Here is an 18,997-nt window from a genome sequence, read left to right on the forward strand (position 1 = left end):
GCATGTTTGGGGGGCACCGGGTCCCCCTGACCTGGGTCCCCTGCACACGTACACCCCCTGGGACTATCGCAACGAGGGCCGTGTTTGCCCCTGGACTGCGCGTTGTTGTTTCTCAAGCTGCCGGGAGCCTGTGTGGGTGGGTTTCCTTTGCTCAAAGCGTCATCCGGCTGCCGACGTGAGTACGTGGGTTTGCACAGGCGCCTCGCAGGATAAAACTTTACCACGAGGAGCATCCTCCCTCGGCGTAGACAGTCATGACGGCACACACAGGGAGGCCACGGGGGCCAGATGGCTGAGCTCAACCCTTTGGGGGGGCCGTGTGACCTTGAGGGTGGCTGCTGACCCTATCTGGGCCTCCCTGTCTTCTGTGAACATGTACACCGACAACCCAGGGGTCCGGGCCGCCTGCCACGGCGGCTGGAGCCCACTCAGCAGAGGCAGGGCGGAACCCCAGGGGACCCTTGGTTCCCGTCCTGCGAGAAGGATGGGGAGAGCCAGAGCCGCAGGAAATCTGCTCTGCCCCGCTCCCTCCCCCCTAAACGAGCTGCCTCCTCTGGGTAGAAGAACAAAGAGGATGTGCCTACGTGCAGCGGCCAGGGTCACAGGATGAATTGGTAGAAGGACAAAGACCAGTGCGTACGTGCTGCGGGAAGAATGCAGGGGATAAAGGTTACAGGTTCCAGGCTGTGCGGGCTGGGCCGGGCCAGGGGGTGGGGAGGAGGAGGTTTGCAGAGAGGGTGGCGGTGCCTCCAGGGCCATGAGGCTGTAAATCTTTCTGCGATGATGGCAGAGCTCGGGACAGGAGGGCGGGCGGGGCGCATTCCGACGTGGGCGCCCCCCAGCCCCGGCCGGGCCGGCCAGAGTGTGTGGGGGTCACGGGACAAGATCCACGTCTGTCACCCCAGTAGCTGTTCGTCCCTGCGATTCCCTTTTGTGCCCCTGAGGAGAGGGGTGGGGTGGGGAATAACTCTGAGGGGCGGGCCTGGGGCTCACGTCCACCTGCGAGCAGCGGGGAGGGCTTTACCTGGTCCCCCAGGACTCAGGGAATGTGTGTGCGTCACCTAAGCAAACGCACAGGAACACGAGGGGTCCGAGGACCGCAGGCGTCCAACCATGCCGTCCCCGCAGCTGCACGGCCCCCCATTCCTGCTTCTGACCGTTTCCCGTTGTCGCCAAAAGGCCTGTGTGTCCCCGGGGTATGGTCTCCCATACGGCGCCCCACGTGGCACCGGCTCGCAAAACGATCTTGTCAATAACGTTGATACAAAACTTAGTATTTTGACCGTGACTCAAATCAGCCATCTTGTTTTATAATTTCTGGTTCTTTTCTATTTCATTCTGACCCATTGGGATGACATTTTCAAGGGAATTGTTTCACAGAAACGTTGCACTTATTTTCATGTTACCTGAAATGCTTTTTGTTAAAGAGACATACATTTTTATTGCCTTTTTTTTAACACCTTTTTCATTTTTTAGTGTTTTTTATATTTTTATTTTTTATTATTATTAAATTATTATTTTTGTACATATACCAATGCCCCCTTTTAGTATTTTTTTTTTAGACAAATACACTTAAATGCATGCACACATGTCCTCCTAATCCTAACGGCACATAGTAGGGCGGATGGAGGACCCCTGAGGACCCCCCTGGAGTCACAAACACAACCCCACACCATCTTGTTGGATGTGTTAATGTGAACCGGGGGTTCTCTCCTTTGGGCTGTGTGAGAGAGAGTTCCTTGTGTTTCTTTTGTGTTTAAGGCTTTCTCGCCCCCCTCCAAAGCCTTATCTTCCAAGAATAGCAGATACGTACATATATATTTTTATATTTTTTCACGGCGGGGCAGGACTTTTTCTCTCTGCCATTTCCCGGTGCACACGCCCTAGTTCACCCCTCGCCTTCCATCAACACGGCCTCCACGTCTCCCGGTGTAAGAAAAGGCCCGAGAATAGAAGTCTGCCCTCGACACAAAGGGGACTTCCTCTTCCCTCCTTTCTCGCCCCAGCCTTCCCCCCAGAGACCAGCCCAGGTGTCTGGGCTGACATCCTGTGTGTGTGCCCCGTCGCCGGCCCTGTCGCCCGGCATTGTCTGCAGAAGCAGAAAAGGGTTCGGCACCACATCCTAAGGCAGGCCTCGCCCCGGGAGCGGATGTTCTGGGGGTCTGGGGCCGGGGGGTGAGACTCCCCAGAGCTGCTGGTTGGAATGCGACTGCATTCTTCTTCTCGCCTTCCCGTCCTCCCTCCCCTGCCGGTCCCCACACTTCCGGTGGGGGGCTGGGAGGGGGGTCATGGTGTGGGGGCTGGGTCTCCATGCGGGGTCTCAGCCTGGGCCTCTTTGTTCTTTGCAGCCGGAGGGGTAGGGGCAGGGAGGCCCCTTGCTGGGCCGGCTGGAGTGGGAAGGGCCCACCGAGGTAGAGAGACAGCAGGGTTCGGTGCAGGATAGAGAGAAGGGAGAGGACAAACCCCCCTGCAATAATGGGCACGCACCTGAGCACTCTTTTGTTTAAAACACCCTTCCTTTTCTTCTTCTTATTAATAATAATAATAATAATAATAATATATGTGTGTGTGTGTGTGTGTATATATATGTATTGATTTCAGAGAGGAGGGGAGGGAGAGAGAGAAACATCCACGATTGAGAGAGAGAATCAGGGATCAGCTGCCTCCTGCTCACCCCATCCTGGGTATCCAGCCCGCAACCCGGGCCTGTGCCCTGACCAGGAATCAGACTGTGGCCTCCCAGTTCATAGGTCAAGGCTCAACCACGGAGCCACGCCGGCCGGGCTGAAATCCCTCACTGGTGTCTGTGAGTTTCTCGATGTCATAGTCAGCCATTAGCTGAGAATACTGCGAGTGGAGTCTGTGGTGTCCTTTCCTCTCACCTTCCCCAGTATGGTGTTGGGACAGGCAGAGAGAGTCTCTCCAGCAGCCTTCTCTGGGCCACGTGCTCGCCTGCTCTTTCTTTGTTACAGTCTCTGAGTTCAACAGGCTGAAAGCTTTCTTCAGAAAGAAGAAGTACAGAGATCCCTCAGTAGGACCTTGTCTCCCTGCCATCCCTGCCCGCCAGTCTTCCTCTCCTTTGGATGGTGACCTGAGGACATTTTTTAAAATCCTATTCTGGTCATTCCCCCCTCTTAATTAACTTTTTTTATTTTTATTTTAGGACATGTTTATATTTACATAATTATTTCAGAGAGTTTCCCCGTAACAATACATACACACACACACACACACACACACACACACACACACTCTGACTGGCCAGATTATGATGATCTCTGAACGCATAAGAATCTGACCACTCTGTGTAGTTATGTATAAGGCAGTGGTCGGCAGACTCATTAGTCCTCCGAGCCAAATGTCAACAACACAACAATTGAAATTCCTTTGGAGAGCCAAATTTTTAAAAAACTTAAACTTGTTCTAAGCCACTTCTTCAACATAGACCGGCCCAGGCCGTGGCATTTTGTGGAAGAGCCACACTCAAGGGGCCAAAGAGCCACATGTGGCTTCACGAGCCGTGATTTGCCAACCCCTGGCATAAGGGAAAGCTTGCAAATTGTAACAGGTCAGTGGGCCAGGAGATAGTGGCCCCCAGCCTCTGGCTAGCAAGTCCTCTGTTTCTTCCTAACTCCCCCACGATGCAGTTCTTCTACATGGGAAAACCCTTATTTTAAAAATCCCAACTCTGTGGTCCATTCTACACGGAGTGGCCAGACTATTGTGCGTTCAGAGACCATCATAATCCGGCCACTCCGTGTGTATAGATCTCAGACACCTTGCGTTACTGTGGTACATTCCTTCCAGTCACTAAACCAATAAATACATCGGAGCCTTCTTATTAACGGAACTTCCTCCTTCTTTCAGGCGTCCTCGGTTTCTCCATCACGTCCGTTCCTTGCTCCAGGGTAACCCCGTCTCCTTCCGCACAGCCGGCTCGGGTCTCTCCTTGCCCACCGGTGGGAAGACTTGGTGAGTTCCTCGGATCTCGTCTTAGTGTTTTGTTGTCTTAATTTCACTTTTTTTCTCGCATGACCGTTGACTCTCAGTATTACCCGGTGTTGTTGCCTTGACCGCTTGGGTGGTTACCAGGCAGGGATTCGTGTAGACGGCCCCTCAAGTGGGGTTTTGAACGCACGCCTCTCCTAAAATCTGCTTCCTGGAGAAACTGCACCTTTGGGCGCGTGGAGGGTACGTATGACGTTGGACAGGCGTACCACCATCCTATACAGTAAACCCAGAGCCCTGGGCTGTCTGTCATTCCCCCACCCGTCCCTCCCCCAGCACCCGGCCATCACAAATCCACTCTCTGTTCTCCGGAGGTTGGCCCACTTTGAACATCTCCTATACGTTGATTTGATCAAAAGGGGGGTCTTCTGTGTTTCTGCCACTTAAGCGAGACATTCTCGGGGCGCCTTCCCTCTGTAGCGCCAATGTACATACACCGTTCCTTCCTGTGGCCCGGCGATCCGTCATGTTACACAGAGGCCACGCCCCGTCATTGGTTTCTCCACTCACCAATGGATCTTGCGTAGGAACCATGATGGAGCCCGATCGATGATCGATCCCTTGGGTGGCTGGCTTTGCTTGGCTTGTGCGTTGGGTGTCGATACCTAAGGAACCAGACCTCCAGTCCAGGTCCCACGGACCCGCGCCTGCGTGTTCTAAGACATGGACATCGGGATCTCCGATTTAAGCCTCTCCTTCACGTTCAGCTCATTTTTGCCTATGACGGGAAGTAGGCGTTCCGATGGGTTTTGGTTTTGGTCAAAACCAAATATACGCCAACTCATTTTTTTTTCTTTCAAAACCAAATATATACATACATATTTTTTTTTATCTTTTACTTTATACACACACACACAGCGTAAACTAAAAGAGAAGTTTCCCCCCCCCCACCCCCTTCAAAATATCCAAATTGCCTCCACCAAGAGGAGCCTAAAGAAACCTGAGGGCTGACCACTGTATGTGAGTCATTTGGCAACACTTGAGGGGACATTAGAATGAAATGGAGGGAATTAGGGAGGGATGGACTTCAGTTAATCACAAAGAAATACACCATTTTTCCTCCCTGGGAAACCACCGTTTCCAGACTGGAGAGCTCTGTCAGACGAGGGACAGTCCTAAGAGCCAGCCCTTCCATGGAGTGGGTTTTTTATTTATATATTTATTTATTTAAAATATGTATTTTATTGATTTTTTACAGAGAGGAAGGGAGAAGGATAGGGAGTTAGAAACATGGACCAGCTGCCTCCTGCACACCTCCCACTGGGGATGTGCCCGCTACCAAGGTACATGACCTTGACTGTAATCAAACCTGGGACCTTTCAGCCCGCAGGCCGATGCTCTATCCACTGAACCAAACCTGTTTTAGCTGGAGTGTGTTTTTTTATTTTAAATATAATTAATGACTTACATGCAGTAAACATATTTCAAGGGGAAAAAAAAGGATTTTAAGTATAATGATGTCACCCAAACTGTACTGACTTCAAAGCACACAAGTTGTAAGAAATACTAAGAATCTGCAAATAACAGGATGATTTCTACTATATTCTAAAATATGTCCCCCTCCCCTCTGGCTCTGTTTTTGTCCATCAGTTTATGTTGTTCATTATATCCCACAAATGAGTGAAATCATGCGGTATTTATCTTTCTCTGACTGGCTTATTTCGCTCAGCATAATGATCTCCAGGTCCATCCATGCTGCTGCAAATGGGAAAAGTTCCTTCTTTTTTACAGGATTGTAGTATTCCATGGTGTAGATGGACCACAGTTTTTAATCCACTCATCTGCTGATGGGCACTTAGGCTGTTTCCAAATCTTAGCTTTGGCGAATTGTGCTGCTATGAACATAGGGGTGCATATGTCCTTTCTGATTGGTGTTTCTGATTTCTTGGGATATATTTCTAGAAGTGGGACCATTGGGTCAAATGGGAGTTCCATTTTTAATTTTTTTAAAAATTATTTTATTGATTTTTTACAGAGAGGATGGGAGAGAGATACTTAGAAATGCTGATGGGAGAGAAACATCGATCGGCTGCCTCCTGCACACCCCTTACTGGGGATGTGCCCAAAACCAAGGTACATGCCCTTGACCGGAATCAAACCTGGGACCTTTCAGTCCTCAGGCCTGAGCCAAACCAGTTAGGGCCATTTTTAATTTTTTAGGAAACTCTGTACTCTTTTTTTTTTTTTTTTTTTTTTTAAAGGAGGGCTGGCGGGGAGGGGAAGGGAACAAAACTCTGTACTCTTTTCCAATGCACCACATGTGGGGTTTTTTGCCCCTTGAATGTGGCTCTTCCACAAAATACCACGGCCTGGGAGAGCCTATTTTGAAGTGGCCTTAGAAGATGTTTAAGTTTAAAAAATTGGGCTCTCCAAAGAAATTTCAATCACTGTCCTGTTGATATTTGGCTCTGTGGACTCATGAGTTTGCCGACCACTGCCCTAGGGGATTGCCTCACAGTCGGCAACGAGGCTGGGGGGAAGGGGAAGATATTTTGGGGGTGTCTTATTCTAAACATGTTTGTATTACTTCCCATGAAATGTGAGAACTACTAGAAATGGCTTTTGTGGGGCTTTTTTGTTGTTGTTGTTGTTGTCAAAAACTGTTCAACATTGACCATTCCCTGGTTCAGCCTAAACCTTCCTTCCTTACGTCGGCCATATTCTATTTTATGGCCTGCATATACGTTAGGGGAGATAACGATAGGGTTGGGGCTCAGGGCTGAGCCCCGGGGATGGAAACGGAGGGGTACCCGGACAAAACCCAGGGGTCTGGGCTGCGGTCACTGCTTAAGGCGTTGAGCAGACACAGGGTTGAATAGTTCCTAGGTGGGCGCTGGCTCCAATCCTGCCGGCAGCTCAGGAGAGCAGCAGGGCAGCCAAAAAAGAAAAAAAAAAAAAATCCAGCTCTACCCCTCGCCTCCCCATCCGACCCGCCGGCTGCTTATCTCGGGTAGAAAGGACAGAGATTACGTGCGGCCGTAGGCATTGCAGGTATGGAGACGCAGGCCAGAGATAAAGGTTACCGGTTACGGCATCGGGGCCGGACGGGTGCCTGCGGCGTCCCGGGACCGGATCACAAGGCATAAGGGCCTGGGGGTTGCAAAGGGCAGGCGCCTCTGGCCCTGGTTTCAGCCACCGGGCTGTACATTTTTTCCTGGTGATAAGGCGTTCTCGGAAAAAGGAAGAAAGGCTGCATTCCTTCATGAGCTCCCCCCGCCCCGGGTTAGAGCGGGGGCATGGTGGGTGGGGGGGGTGCTTTCTCGAACCAGGACAGAAGCACCCCACTAGTTCCCAGGTCAGGAGTCCTATTCCTGATGCTTGTAGCTGGTCTCCCCTCTCCCACTCCTGGCGCTCTCTCACTTCCCCCTCTCCCCCTGAGGCCCAGGAGCCCCAGCATTTCCCTGTGAATGGCCCCGGCCGCCCCGCCGGGGTCTCTCCAGTGTGAGGTCTGTAACTACTCGCTCAGGGGCATGGGGAAGGGGCTCAGCCCCTTTTAATCGCCGGCCATCAGCGGACAATGGGGAAAGGGAAAGGGGTGCAAACAGATGCAGATGTGGAACCCGGAGCTGCATTTCCCCTTGGGCTTGGGAAAGGACTCCACACCATGCAGATGCAAAAATTCTGGGGTGCCACGGGCCGTGCCACCCGCAGAGGGCGTGGGGGTTTGGGGGTGTGTGTGTGTGTGGTGTTCCTGGTTCATTGGTGCTGTAGCAAAGTGCTTTCCCCCACCCCCCATCCAGGCATTAGGGATTGCTGGTGGCCATTCCAATGTCTCCAAGATCGCTTATATAGGGGTCTAAGCGCCTTTTATTTTTCTCGTGGTGGTTGTTTTACAAGAAATGACTAGCCTGATACCCTAGGCAATGATTTATTTGCTCTGCGTTGGAGAGCTGGATCGAATGGAGGGTCTTGGCATTTGTTTTCGCCATTTCAAGTAGAAAACGGGGGTGGGAAAAAGAGGGTGGGGGGAATCTCTCTCTGAATGTGAACCATGCAGGGTCTTGGGGTTCTGCATTCCACGGGGCAGGGTTCGAAATAACCTCGCGTGTTTGCATCAATGGCTGGTTTGCATCTTTTTGGTTCAAAAAAATAAAAATAAAAATGGGCCTTTTGGCAAAACCGCCGCTTTTCTCTGGTCGGCATCTGGGTGGGCGTTGGCGCATCAGGATCGATCAACGTTTATGGGATGGGGAAGCGAGAATTATCACTTCCTGAGCGCCGGACATGCATTTAAAAACGGGGCGCCATTGTCTCTCACCCCGGGGGGGCCCCGGGGCCGGGCGGACCCCCAAACCCCCAGCCCCCCGGTTCTCGGCGCAGGCGCCCCACGCTGCGGCAAGAAGGCGGCACTGCGGGGGCGAGTTGCCGCGCATGCGCGGGGCCGGCGGGGGGGGGGGGGTTGCGGGAGGTTCGGGGGTGCGGAGGGGGGCGCATGCGCAGACGGGACCGGCTGGCGCGTTCTGGGGGCTCTGCGGCGCCGAACCCCCGCGCAGAGCGGAGCGGCGGCCGGAGATGCCGGACGTGTCCGCGTGAGCTGCGGCGGCGGCGCGATGGACCGGGCCAGGTCAGCCTCGGAGGCCCGGGGAGCCGTCCCCTGCAGGCCCCGTGCGTTCGGCGGGCAGGACCGGGGGGGGGGGTGCGGTCTGAGCGGGGAAGGGGGCGATCCAGGACCGAAAAGGGGGGATCGCGGGGTCCCCCTCGGACCAGAGGGCCGCGGGCTCGGCGGTGCGTGTTTGGAGGGCGGCCCGGCCGATCGGCGGCAAAGCGGGGTTCCCGGCGGGTCCCCGGTGGGGCGACCCTTTGTCCTTGAGGCCGGAGCCCGGCGGGTGGGGGCAGGGGCCTGCCACGGCTGCAGAGGGCGGGTGGGGTTGGGGCCGGGCCGGGACGGGATGGGGGTAGGGGTGAGGGTAGAGGGGGTGGGGGCGGGGGTGGGCGGGCGCCGGAGGGGAGGGGGATGCGGGCGGGTGGGCTGCCCGCGGTGGCGTGAGGGGGCGGAGCGTGGGTGGTCATAATGGCCCCGGCGGCCAGGGGCGGCCAGAGCGGCGGCCGGAGGGTCTGAGCGCCCACGCCTCCCGCGGCGGCCGAGGTGCGAGCGGCGGCGGGGACCCGGGCTGCGGCGGCGATTGCGATGTGGTGGCGGCTGCGGGGCTGGTGCGGCGGCGCCGGGGCGGAGGCGCTCGGTGCAGGGGCCGCGGTGGCAATGGCGGTGGCGGCGGCGGCGGCGGATCGCGGTGCAGGGGCCGCGATCGCGGTGGCGGAGGTGGAATCGGGGTGCGTGCTGGCGGTTCTGGAGGTGGAATCGCGGTGCAGGGGCCGCGATCGTGGAGGCGGATCGCGGTGCAGGGGCCGCGATGGCGGTTCCGGAGGTGGAATCGCTGTGCAGGGTTTGCCAAGGCGGTGGCTGCGGGGCACGGATGGCCGCCCGCCTGGCGCTGACGTCACTTTGGAGAGAAGGGTCCGAATGTCGGGGACCCCAGGGGGACGTTCTGATTGCGTGGCGAGGTGATCTGGTGCGTGGGAAAGGGTTCCCGTGCCTGTACTTGGCTCCTGGATCCTCCATCGCTCGGCACCCGCGGTGGAGGGATCGCGAATAGGAGACTCAGTGTGCGATTGGGGGCTCGGGGCGCGGCGCTGGCTTCTGGCATCGCGAGAACATGCCTAGCGGTTTCGGGGCTGCGATGCCGTGGTTAGTAACCGTTTTGCCGCTTCGGGCATAAAGGGTTTTTGGTTGAAGGAGTCCGAAGGCGGGCTGGGGGGCTCAGATTTTTTGGGTGGTGCATCTCTGCCTTTGTGCAGCGCCTCAAAGATGGCCGCCGCCGCAGTGGCGCGGGGCGTGCGGGGCGCAGGCGCCAAAGGCGGGGGGGACCACCGCCCACCCGTCCCGGTGCCGCAGTGGGGAGGGAGGGACAGCCCTGCGCCTGCGCAGAGCGGAGGGGGTGGGCCGATAACGCCCCTCGCCAAAGTGCCGCAGTGGCAGAGGGTGGGGTCCTGCGCAGGCGCGGCAAGGTGCAAAAAGGGGGGGGGTTCGGCGCAGGCGCAGCAAGCTGCAGTGGGCGGGCTCCAGGGGCGGGCTTCTGCGCAGGCTCCGCCCCTGCGCTGCACGCAGCCGCCCCCCTTCGCCCCTTTAAAAGGCGCTGCCCCGCTCAGCGGCTGCGCAGTGGCGAGAAGGATGGAGACGAGGACGGTCGTTCGACGGTGGCGGCCGGCGCGGTGGCCTCCGCCACGCGGCAGCCCCTGCCCCGCAGCACAATGCGGAGGGCGAGGCGGCGGGCGCTTTGTGCTGGGGCGTCGCCTGCGTGAGTGGGCCGCCCGCCAGAGCCCCCCGAAGAGCGAGGTGAGGCCCGCCGGGCGACAAAGGTAAGGCGGCCCCCGTCTCGAGGGGTCGCTTTTCTGACTCCACGGAGTTTTTTTCTTTTTGCAGGTTTGCCCCTCGGAGTCCGTGCGGAGCCACCTCACTAACTGTTCTCTCCTCAGAGCGGCCCCTTCCCAGAAAGCCGCCCCCTTTGCAGGTGTCGGAGCGCCGCGCGGCGTCGGCGTCGCCTCAGGCGTCGAGGGGCCGCAGCCGCGGCCGGCCGCGCCTGACGTCACCGTTATGAGGGGCCTCTGAGGGGGGCGGGCAGGGGCCGAGGAGAGGAGCGCGGAGAGAGGAGTCCGAAAGGCGGGGCCGCGGGTCCAGGGCGCTGAGGGGAAATTAATAAACTGGAAATCGATGTTTCCGATGCTCCGTTCAGAAGGGGGGGGGGGTCCCAGGAGTGTTCGCGGTGAGAGGATCTAATTTTGGGGGGCGGGGGTGTGTGAAAGGGTCCTGTGGTTTTTTTTGTGTGTGTTTTTTCCCCCACAGGATTTTAATGGTTCTTTTTTACAGAATTTGAGGTGTTCGTCGCCCCCTTTTTCTCCCCTCATCGCTCGCACCCAGGACACTGGCTGCGGGTCGGGAAGCGATTTAATTGGGAAAAGGCTTTGTTGGGCGGCTCTGTCCCGGGGAGGGGGCGGCGGGCTCGATCCCGCGACGCCAGGATGCGGCTGGACAGCCATCGGGGCTGCGGGCGGGGCCGGGACCTGGGGACGTGGCGGGCGGTGGGAGGGGCCGGGAGGCGGGGGCTTGACCGTTCTACGGGGTTTTGGCCTCGACGGCGGGGCCGTTGTCCTCGGGCTCAGGCCGGTTTTCTCACGTCTGTGGGAAAAGCTGCGGCGGGTTCGCGCCCAGGGCCCCCCGTTTTCCGCTTTTTGGGTCTTATTGCGATTCCAATGGTTAAGTTTTACTGATTTTCTCATTTGGCGAGGAGATAACGGGGGAAATAGTTAGTTAGGTGTTAGGGAAAGCGGTTGTGGGGTCTTAACCTGCTGTTCTGCGTATTGACAGGTTCGTAAAATTTATTTGGGAACAATTTGCATTGTGTATGATGCCCACTTAGTGGAAGGTCGGTGTCTGGGGCGCGAAGCGGAGAGGGAAGGTTCCAGAAGCCTGTCAGCATTTCCCCGTTTGGAGGGCGGGGGCGGGGTTGTGGGGGAGACTGCGAGATAGCGGAGGTGGCTTAGTCTTATTAATTGTAATTAATTTCATTAATTCTGGGCGGTGCCGTGAGGGGTCTCCTGAGGAGTGCCGCAGGGCCCGGGGGCCATGTTTGGGTCTGGGGGCGCCCCCGCCTCTCCCTGCGCCCCGAAGGGGGGGCTGCAGAGCCCGTGGCGTCCGTCCAGGGGCGGGGTGCTGAGCATCGCCATTTTGGGGCGGAAACTCACATTTCCGTGGGGTTTGCCCTTTTCTTGAGGCGCAGGACGTATGGCCCATTCGGGCCGTTGGGGGGCGTTGTTTCCTCGTTAAACATTAAATCTGAGGGGAGCCCCTAATTTTGGTCAGAGCAAAGCTGGGGGGCAGGGTCCGAGCGGGGGCGGCCCCTCTTTGTCCGCTGATGGGAGGCCGGTCCCCTCCTCTTCCTCCTCCTCCGCGGAGGAGCCTTTCCAGGCTCCATCTTGCTGAGGGGCGCCTGCACCTCCCAACAGGAAGGGCCACGTGGCAGGCTTGGCGCCTGCGGCGGCCATTTTGCCAGGCGGCCATTTTGTGGCGCTGGTGGCCGGCGGCCATTTTGTGGCGCTGCTCGGCGGCCATTTTGTGTGGCGGCCATTTTGTGAGCGGCGCTGCGCGGTCAGGCCCTAAGATGGCGGACGCTGCTCCCGCCTCCCTTTGTCCTGCACCTCAGAGGCCCTGCGAGGGTGCGTCATTTCTGACCCCTCAAGGCAGGAGGGGTTTTGGGGGGACGGGCCGCTAACGCCCACCCCCTTCGCAGGGACCGCCTGCCCCAGCGACGCCCCGACCAGCAGGCGCCCGAGGCAGCGGTGCAGGTGAAGCGGCGCAGGACTGCCTCGCTGGGCGCGCCCGTGTGAGTCCCGGCCCTGCACCCCCATCCCTCCCTCCCCCTGCACCCCATACTTCCCCCATTCCAACCCCCATCCCTCCCTCCCCCTGCACCCCATTCTTCACCCCCATTTCAACCCCATCCCTCTCTCCCCCTGCAACCCATCTATCGCCCATTCCAACCCCCATCCTTCCCTCTCCCTGCACCCCATCCTTCCCCCATTCCAACCGCCATCTCTCCCTCCCCCTGCACCCCATACTTCCCCCATTCCAACCCCCATCCCTCCCTCCCCCTGCACCCCACCCTTCACCCCCATTTCAACCCCATCCCTCTCTCCCCCTGCAACCCATCTATCGCCCATTCCAACCCCCATCCTTCCCTCCCCCTGCACCCCATCCTTCCCCCATTCCAACCGCCATCCCTCCCTCCCCCTGCACCCCGTCCTTCCCCCATTCCAACCCCCATTCCTCCTTCCCCCATTCCCACCCCTATCCCTCCTTTCCTCCATTTCAACCGCCATCACTCCCCCTGCAGCCCATCTATCGCCCATCCCAACCCCCATCCCTCCCTCCCCCTGCACCCTATTCCTCCCCCGCTCCCACCCCCGTGGTCGCAGGGAGCCCAGGGTGTCGTCCCGGGCCGTTGGCCTCACCCCTGACCGGGTAGTCAGTGCGCCCTGTCCCCTGGGCTCCGGGGGGGACGGCCTGCTGACCCTGCTGTGCTCCCCAGGTGCCCCCTGAATCCACGCCCTTCCCCGCGCCAGCCCGCGGCCCTCGTGGACTTCCTGGACTTCCCGGCCGAGCTGCGCCAGGCCTTCCTGGCCGAGACCCCCCGGGGCGGCTAGAGCATCGGCGAAGCCGACGCAGAGCGGAGCCCAGGTTTGAGCCGCAAGGCACGGTCCACAGTGAGCTGCAGGGCGGGGCTGGGGGGTCACAGGAGCAGGACACCCCGTCCTTCGTCTGCACGCGGGTCGGGGTCTCCACGCTCCACAGGACCAGAAGTGAAAGCACACAGATGCCCGCTGAGGGTCTGGCTAATCAATGTTCTAGAACCCTCTGCGGTGAGATTCCATCTGGGAGTTTGCAAAGAGCAGTGCCTTGCTTTGCATTAAATGGTCACCGGCGTGGGGGTGTGTACAGGGGCCGGAAGCTGTGCACGGTTGCTAAGGCCACCTGCACGGTTGCTAAGGCCACCTGCAAGGCACTGAGCATCCTGGCCAGGCAGGCGCCACCCTGCTTAGCGTAGCTCCGCCTCCAGGGGGAGCCCCGCCCTTAGCAGAGGGGACCGTTAGCAAAGGGCCACGCCTCCTGCCTTTTGATTTGCCCTTTCCCTCTTTCTGTTCACACCCATGTATTTCCATCAGGTGACGCAGTAATAAAGACATTACCTATGATTTCCATGTGCTGTCGATTTATTTGCAGTTTGTCTGTTTATGTTTACTGCTTGCATTTTTAGGAAAAACCCATTCCATGTTTTAATTCTGATTTAATGCTTTGTTTTTCCTTTGTGACTTTTAATTTAAGATTGGAATGGCCTCAATGCAAAGGGTTTAATGTGCTTATTAGAAACTGAGACAGAGATGAAGGGGGTCACAGGTGAGTTTCCTGTTAGTGTTTCATTTTCTATTTCTAGATATTACCCCTCCATGCCAATAACAAAGCCTATTTGTAAGGCAGAGGAGACAACGAAGATGCCCACGCAGGGAAGTTCCTCACCTCACCCGCATGCGCAGTGGTGCCCACACCACTGTGTGTCCACAGAACCCACCAGACAGTGCACGGGGTCTGCCCACGGCAGGTACCAGGGGCTTCCAGCCTCCTGGTCAGGCCGACAGCAGTGAAGGTGGCCATTGCATTGTGTCTACAAATGCTGGCTGCATTCTCGCTAGTTGTGGTTGGAGGGGAGGGGTCAAGATGCATGAAGGCCTCAGGGCAGGGATTGGGGGTCAGAGTCAGGACTAGGATCACGTTCACTTCAGCTCTACCTGTGAATAGCGGTCCCACTTCCTTTGCATGGTTAAAGCATGTGGGCGATGGCCAAGAAAATACGAGAGTTAAGCCCCAGCGTTATGCCCATCCTCAACCACAGCACGAGGTTGGAGTTTATTTTTCCCATTTTTGTTTTGAAAATGTAGATAGGGGTGGAATCTTGCCCTTAAAACTAATTTACTTTCTATTTATTTCATTGACATAATCACAAATACTCATTTGCTTACACAGCCCTCATGATTATCATTCATAGTGAGTAAATGATAGTCCACTCTGATTTAAGTTTCATCTATTTTTTTTTCTAGTTTGCTGTGATGAAAGCATTAGTTCTGTGTTTTCCAGATTCATTGGTAACAAATCAGGGTGCGGGGCTGGCAGGCACCACAGGGCGTGAGGGTAAGGAGGTGCCATCAGAAGGAAAGGTGCTGTTAGCAGGACCACGCCTGGGCCTTACTGTTCAATGAATAACTTACTTATTAATCAAACAGTAAAGTTTCACACTTGTACCTGGCATTTCATGGGGAAAGTTTGCTATTTATTGTTGGCTTTTTTTGCACACACGGTGAGGAGTCTTACAAGGTTTCAATGAGCACAGGAACGTGTCTTGGCAAAATCAGACCATGTTGAAGTGCAGCAGCTTTTGTTCATGCAGTTCAGCCATTTTTCAGAAGGTTGAGAACTTGTTGGTGTGAGGAGTGCCCACAGTTAGCATCAGGGACCTGGGGGCATGATGGGCGAGGTGCCCTGGGATGGAGAGACAGCTGCCCCCCATGGTGCATCTCCAGGTGACACCATGACCTCTGTCTTCTTGTTCCACAGGCATTTGTTTCCCCTTCACCATTGGCCTAGAGTCCATCCTTGTGCACAGTGATGTCTTCTCACGTGGGCGTTGATTATGATTGCAGGACCTAAATTTAGGGTCAAGAGTTGGGCTTAAAATTCAAGGCCCTCCCATTAAAGGAAGAGAGAGGGTAGCTGAGGATTCCCACAGAGAATCCTGTCTCTAGTGGCCAAACTCACGCATGTGGGTTTGGGTCAGTTGATTAGACATGCCTTTATGTAATTTCACTTAAACGTCACACATCAGACATGAGGACATACATGCTGAGGTGACGGGAGAGGTGCTAGAATTAAAGGTGCTGGAGCCGCGTGGACAGTGGGGGTTTGAGGGGAGCCTGCATACCGGATGCACTACAGGGAGAAGCAAGGTTCTGAGGAAGTGGGTTTGAGCGATCAGGTATCACTGCTGAAGTTGAGATGACTTGGCATGAATTCAGGTCCTGAGCACGAAGCACTTGTGAGGAAGGGGAGCGGCAGTCTCCGCAGAACGAGAGCCAGAGGCTCCCCTGGGGCCTTGGAGAGCTGAGGTGAGGATGGGCGGTGAGAAGCTGAGGGGCAGAGACGGCAGTGTCAGCGCACAGGGACAGGCACAGTGTGGGCGCTGTTGAAGGTCAGTGGGTGTTCTAATGGGGCCTTTTCCAGTGATTTCCAGCCCAATGGATGGCAGCAGCTCAACCCTGCTTTCCTCTGCAGGCGCCCTCTCCGGAGCTCCTGCCACTGCTTGTCCGTCACCCCTTTGTCTGTAGCCTCCTCCCCTTAGGTCTCGATTCCCACCTTCTCCCGTGGACGTGGACGAGGCAGCACCGCAGCCATGGTGAGTGGCATGGGGGCGGGTTAGCCAGTACCTGGGGCAGCTGCTGTTAGACAGAGTCCACCTAGAGGGACGGTCTCCCAAAGGGCCATAGGAGGGCTGAGACTTCAGAGGGGGACGATGGAGGAAACCCCTTGGAAAGGGGCTTGAGTCACATGCCACAGGATGGTCTTAAGGGAACTGGAGAGATGGGGTGGGGCGGCTGCCCTTCCTGACAGGAGGGGCTCCCCTGTGAGGTGGAAAGGGCCTGGGAGTCCACGGGGAGGGGAGTCAGGAGGGGGCAGGGCACAGGCAGGTTCTGGGGAGGAGGGTCCTCAGCAGAGCAGGGCTGTCCACAGGGGGGGATGTGAGTGACACAGGCAGGGGGGCAGCTGTTGACCAGCCGACCTGTCCCTGCAGACGGTGGGCAAGAGTAGCAAGATGCTGCAGCACATCGACTACCGCATGCGCTGCATCCTGCAGGACGGCCGCACCTTCATCGGCACCTTCAAGGCCTTCGATAAGCACATGAACCTGATCCTTTGCGACTGCGACGAGTTCCGCAAGATCAAGTGAGCCACCTCCCCCTCCCCTCCCCTCCCTCCCTCCCTCCCTCTCTCTCTCTCTCTCTCTGACACACACACACACACACACACACACACACACACACACACACGGCACAGGGCTCCTCTTACTGATGTCAGAGAGGAAGGGGCAAGGTGGAGATGCAGACAGAAACTTCCCCAATCACCATGGATCAGGTGCCTCCCGCCTGCCTCGTCCTGGGGACCAGGCCTGGGAATGAACCATGACCTCCAGGGTCAGGGGTAGACCTCAGCCAGGGAGCCATGTCAGCAGGATGTGAGGACACTGAGTCTGTTCACTCTGCTCAGAGCATAGCGATGTGCACTCGGGCCGCCTTCTGTTGCCTACAGAGGGTGCTGTCACAGCTCCCTCTGCTCCCTGAGGAGCCTGATGGCCGCCTCTCATGGGAACACTGGTCCTGCTCCCCCACCTGGTCTTCCTGCTGTGACGGGAGGAAACTGGAACCATTCCCATGGCCATTTGTAGGGCAGCGGGGAGGCCAGGAGGTCCCCATTGTTCCTCAGCCCCTTTACCTGTTGACACCTGTCCCCACGTCTTTCTGGTCTCTGGAGATGTGTTCAGTTAGAGTGGTTTTAAGAACTTCCCATGTCAAGGCTTTAATTTGCCTAACGGTCAAAGCCATGCCAGTCGAACCTCTTCACAAAGCAAGGTCGGCGTGGGCTCTGGTTAAGTCTCATCCAGGATGTGTCCTTGCTTTTTGAGAAGGTTGCACGGCAACCTCCTAACACCGGCTTCTGGTTTGTAGGCCCAAGAACGCCAAGCAGCCCGAGCGAGAAGAGAAGCGGGTGCTGGGCCTTGTGCTGCTGCGTGGGGAGAACCTGGTGTCCATGACTGTGGAGGGACCTCCCCCCAAAGACGTAAGCAGGGCAGGGCAGGGCGAGCACAGTTGGCAGCATGGTGTGGGCTGGGCAGGTCCCGCAGCACGTCCTAGGCCCACGGCCCCACCTGACTTCATGTCCGGTGGTGAACACGGCCTTTCTTCGAGCTGGCACCCCATAGATCGGGGGCAGCCCCGTAAGGGAGTACAATTTGAAGGGTCAGCATCTGAGTTGCAAGTGCCTCCCTTGTCTTTTAACACACGGAGACTGAGGTTGGGGAGCGGTGGGAGGAGGACCTCACTGATGGTCCGTTGACCTGGAGCTGTTCTTCCTGCTTTCAGACTGGCATCGCTCGCGTCCCCCTGGCCGGGGCTGCAGGAGGCCCTGGGGTTGGCAGGGCAGCTGGCAGAGGCGTGCCTGCAGGCGTTCCTATTCCACAGGCTCCTGCGGGATTAGCAGGCCCTGTCCGAGGGGTAGGGGGACCCTCACAGCAGGTGAGGAAACGAAAAGGTCTGGAGCCCTGGGGGAGTGCCCAGGGCCAGAGGATGGGAGCTGCCACAGGCGTGTGCGCTCGGGGTGCGTGAAACAAGGAGGAGCTGGTGCATGGACACCGGGGGACGCACACAATGCACGTCACCCCGCTGGTTTCCTGTTTGAGGGAGGAGTGCCTGACTTGGTTATCTCCGGCATCCTTCCCAGGTGATGACTCCACAGGGACGAGGCACCGTTGCGGCTGCTGCAGTGGCAGCCACAGCCAGCATTGCTGGCGCCCCGACTCAGTACCCCCCAGGGCGGGGGACGCCCCCCACCCCTGTGGGCCGGGCAACCCCCCCTCCAGGTAAGGAATTGGAGACAAGAAGCAAAGTCACTTGGCTCTCAGAGGGTGGGTTGACAGCAGAGCATCACGGAGAGCAGTATAGAGTGAGGGTCTAGCTCGGACTGACCAGGGACAGACTTACCCCTGGTCCTCTTGGCGTCTAGTGCGAGACGTCCAGCATCGCAGCCACATTGGTTTCAGCTCTGTGTCAGGTTCGTGTTTTCCTATTCCTTGGTTATACCTGCTGCTTTCCTGTCCCAGGCATTATGGCTCCTCCACCGGGAATGAGACCGCCCATGGGCCCACCCATTGGGCTGCCCCCTACTCGAGGGACCCCGATCGGCATGCCGCCTCCAGGAATGAGGCCCCCGCCCCCCGGGATCAGAGGTGAGTTGGCTCACAGCTCCCTGCATTTTAGGTGCGCCTCTGATGATTGTCTCATGCAGGTTTGTTTATCTTCCAGGTCCACCCCCCCCAGGAATGCGTCCACCAAGACCCTAAGATACTGTTGTCCCCAGTCTCTCTCTCTTCCTGCGCTGTCTCGTGAAACTGTAGCGTGTTTGTGAGCTGTCCTGCTGCATTAATATTCACTAATAAATGCATAGAGCAACCACCGAGGGGCTGTTGTACATTTTCTTGACGGTTGGTTTTGTTGAGGTCAGTGAGGCTGGGATCGTTCTCTTGTTGGGTTTACTCTATGGGGGTGAGGTGAGCCTGCTGAGCAATGCATTCAGGGCCTTTCTCTAAAGAACTCGATCTAACCTTCACACTGTGCC

The 18,997-nt window shown here is 57.2% G+C and overlaps 2 protein-coding genes and 2 long non-coding RNA genes across 7 annotated transcripts in view; 3 read left to right on the plus strand and 1 right to left on the minus strand.

The window, feature by feature from the left end:
• LOC118718783 overlaps positions 1-18,997 on the plus strand; it is a 42,220-nt gene that overhangs the window by 863 nt on the left and 22,360 nt on the right. The gene's annotated exons all lie outside the window — the stretch shown is intronic.
• On the minus strand, positions 5-12,423 carry LOC123652352. The gene is made up of 3 exons (XR_006741622.1): positions 12,283-12,423; positions 6,939-6,945; positions 5-31 (listed from the first exon to the last, which is right to left on the minus strand). It is a non-coding gene; the product is annotated as an uncharacterized LOC123652352 (long non-coding RNA).
• On the plus strand, positions 8,410-15,994 carry LOC123652350 (SNRPN upstream reading frame protein-like). Of its 4 annotated transcripts, none has more exons than XM_045581632.1 (4): positions 10,071-10,365; positions 12,294-12,386; positions 13,092-13,240; positions 13,886-13,957. In XM_045581632.1, the coding sequence occupies exons 1-3, from the start codon at positions 10,178-10,180 to the stop codon at positions 13,204-13,206; spliced, it is 396 nt and encodes a 131-aa protein (XP_045437588.1). In that variant the 5' UTR covers positions 10,071-10,177; the 3' UTR covers positions 13,207-13,240; positions 13,886-13,957. The 4 variants fall into 4 exon arrangements, with proteins under 4 accessions (XP_045437589.1, XP_045437588.1, XP_045437587.1 ...); XM_045581630.1 differs by lacking the exon at positions 13,886-13,957 and adding an exon at positions 15,884-15,994 and having other exon boundaries at positions 10,163-10,365; XM_045581631.1 differs by lacking the exon at positions 13,886-13,957 and having other exon boundaries at positions 10,083-10,365; positions 13,092-13,755.
• Positions 15,953-18,832, plus strand: SNRPN (small nuclear ribonucleoprotein polypeptide N). Its single transcript, XM_036437633.2, has 7 exons — positions 15,953-16,004; positions 16,401-16,552; positions 17,332-17,443; positions 17,746-17,898; positions 18,104-18,242; positions 18,483-18,608; positions 18,685-18,832. The coding sequence occupies exons 1-7, from the start codon at positions 16,002-16,004 to the stop codon at positions 18,720-18,722; spliced, it is 723 nt and encodes a 240-aa protein (XP_036293526.1). The 5' UTR covers positions 15,953-16,001; the 3' UTR covers positions 18,723-18,832.

The sequence above is a fragment of the Pipistrellus kuhlii genome, unplaced genomic scaffold (assembly GCF_014108245.1).
Source record: "Pipistrellus kuhlii isolate mPipKuh1 unplaced genomic scaffold, mPipKuh1.p scaffold_m20_p_146, whole genome shotgun sequence".
Taxonomy (NCBI): Eukaryota; Metazoa; Chordata; class Mammalia; order Chiroptera; family Vespertilionidae; genus Pipistrellus; species Pipistrellus kuhlii.

Excerpts from the sequence above, each read along its gene's own strand:
- SNRPN (XM_036437633.2), top strand. Across the intron at positions 17,444-17,745 it reads AGGGACCTCCCCCCAAAGAC|ACTGGCATCGCTCGCGTCCC; the intron begins GTAAGCAGGGCA and ends TCCTGCTTTCAG. Across the intron at positions 18,609-18,684 it reads CCCGCCCCCCGGGATCAGAG|GTCCACCCCCCCCAGGAATG; the intron begins GTGAGTTGGCTC and ends TTTATCTTCCAG.
- LOC123652350 (XM_045581633.1), top strand. The coding sequence starts at position 8,441 with ATGCGCAGACGGGACCGGCTGGCGCGTTCTGGGGGCTCTGCGGCGCCG. Across the intron at positions 8,573-13,091 it reads GGCGCGATGGACCGGGCCAG|GTGCCCCCTGAATCCACGCC; the intron begins GTCAGCCTCGGA and ends TGTGCTCCCCAG.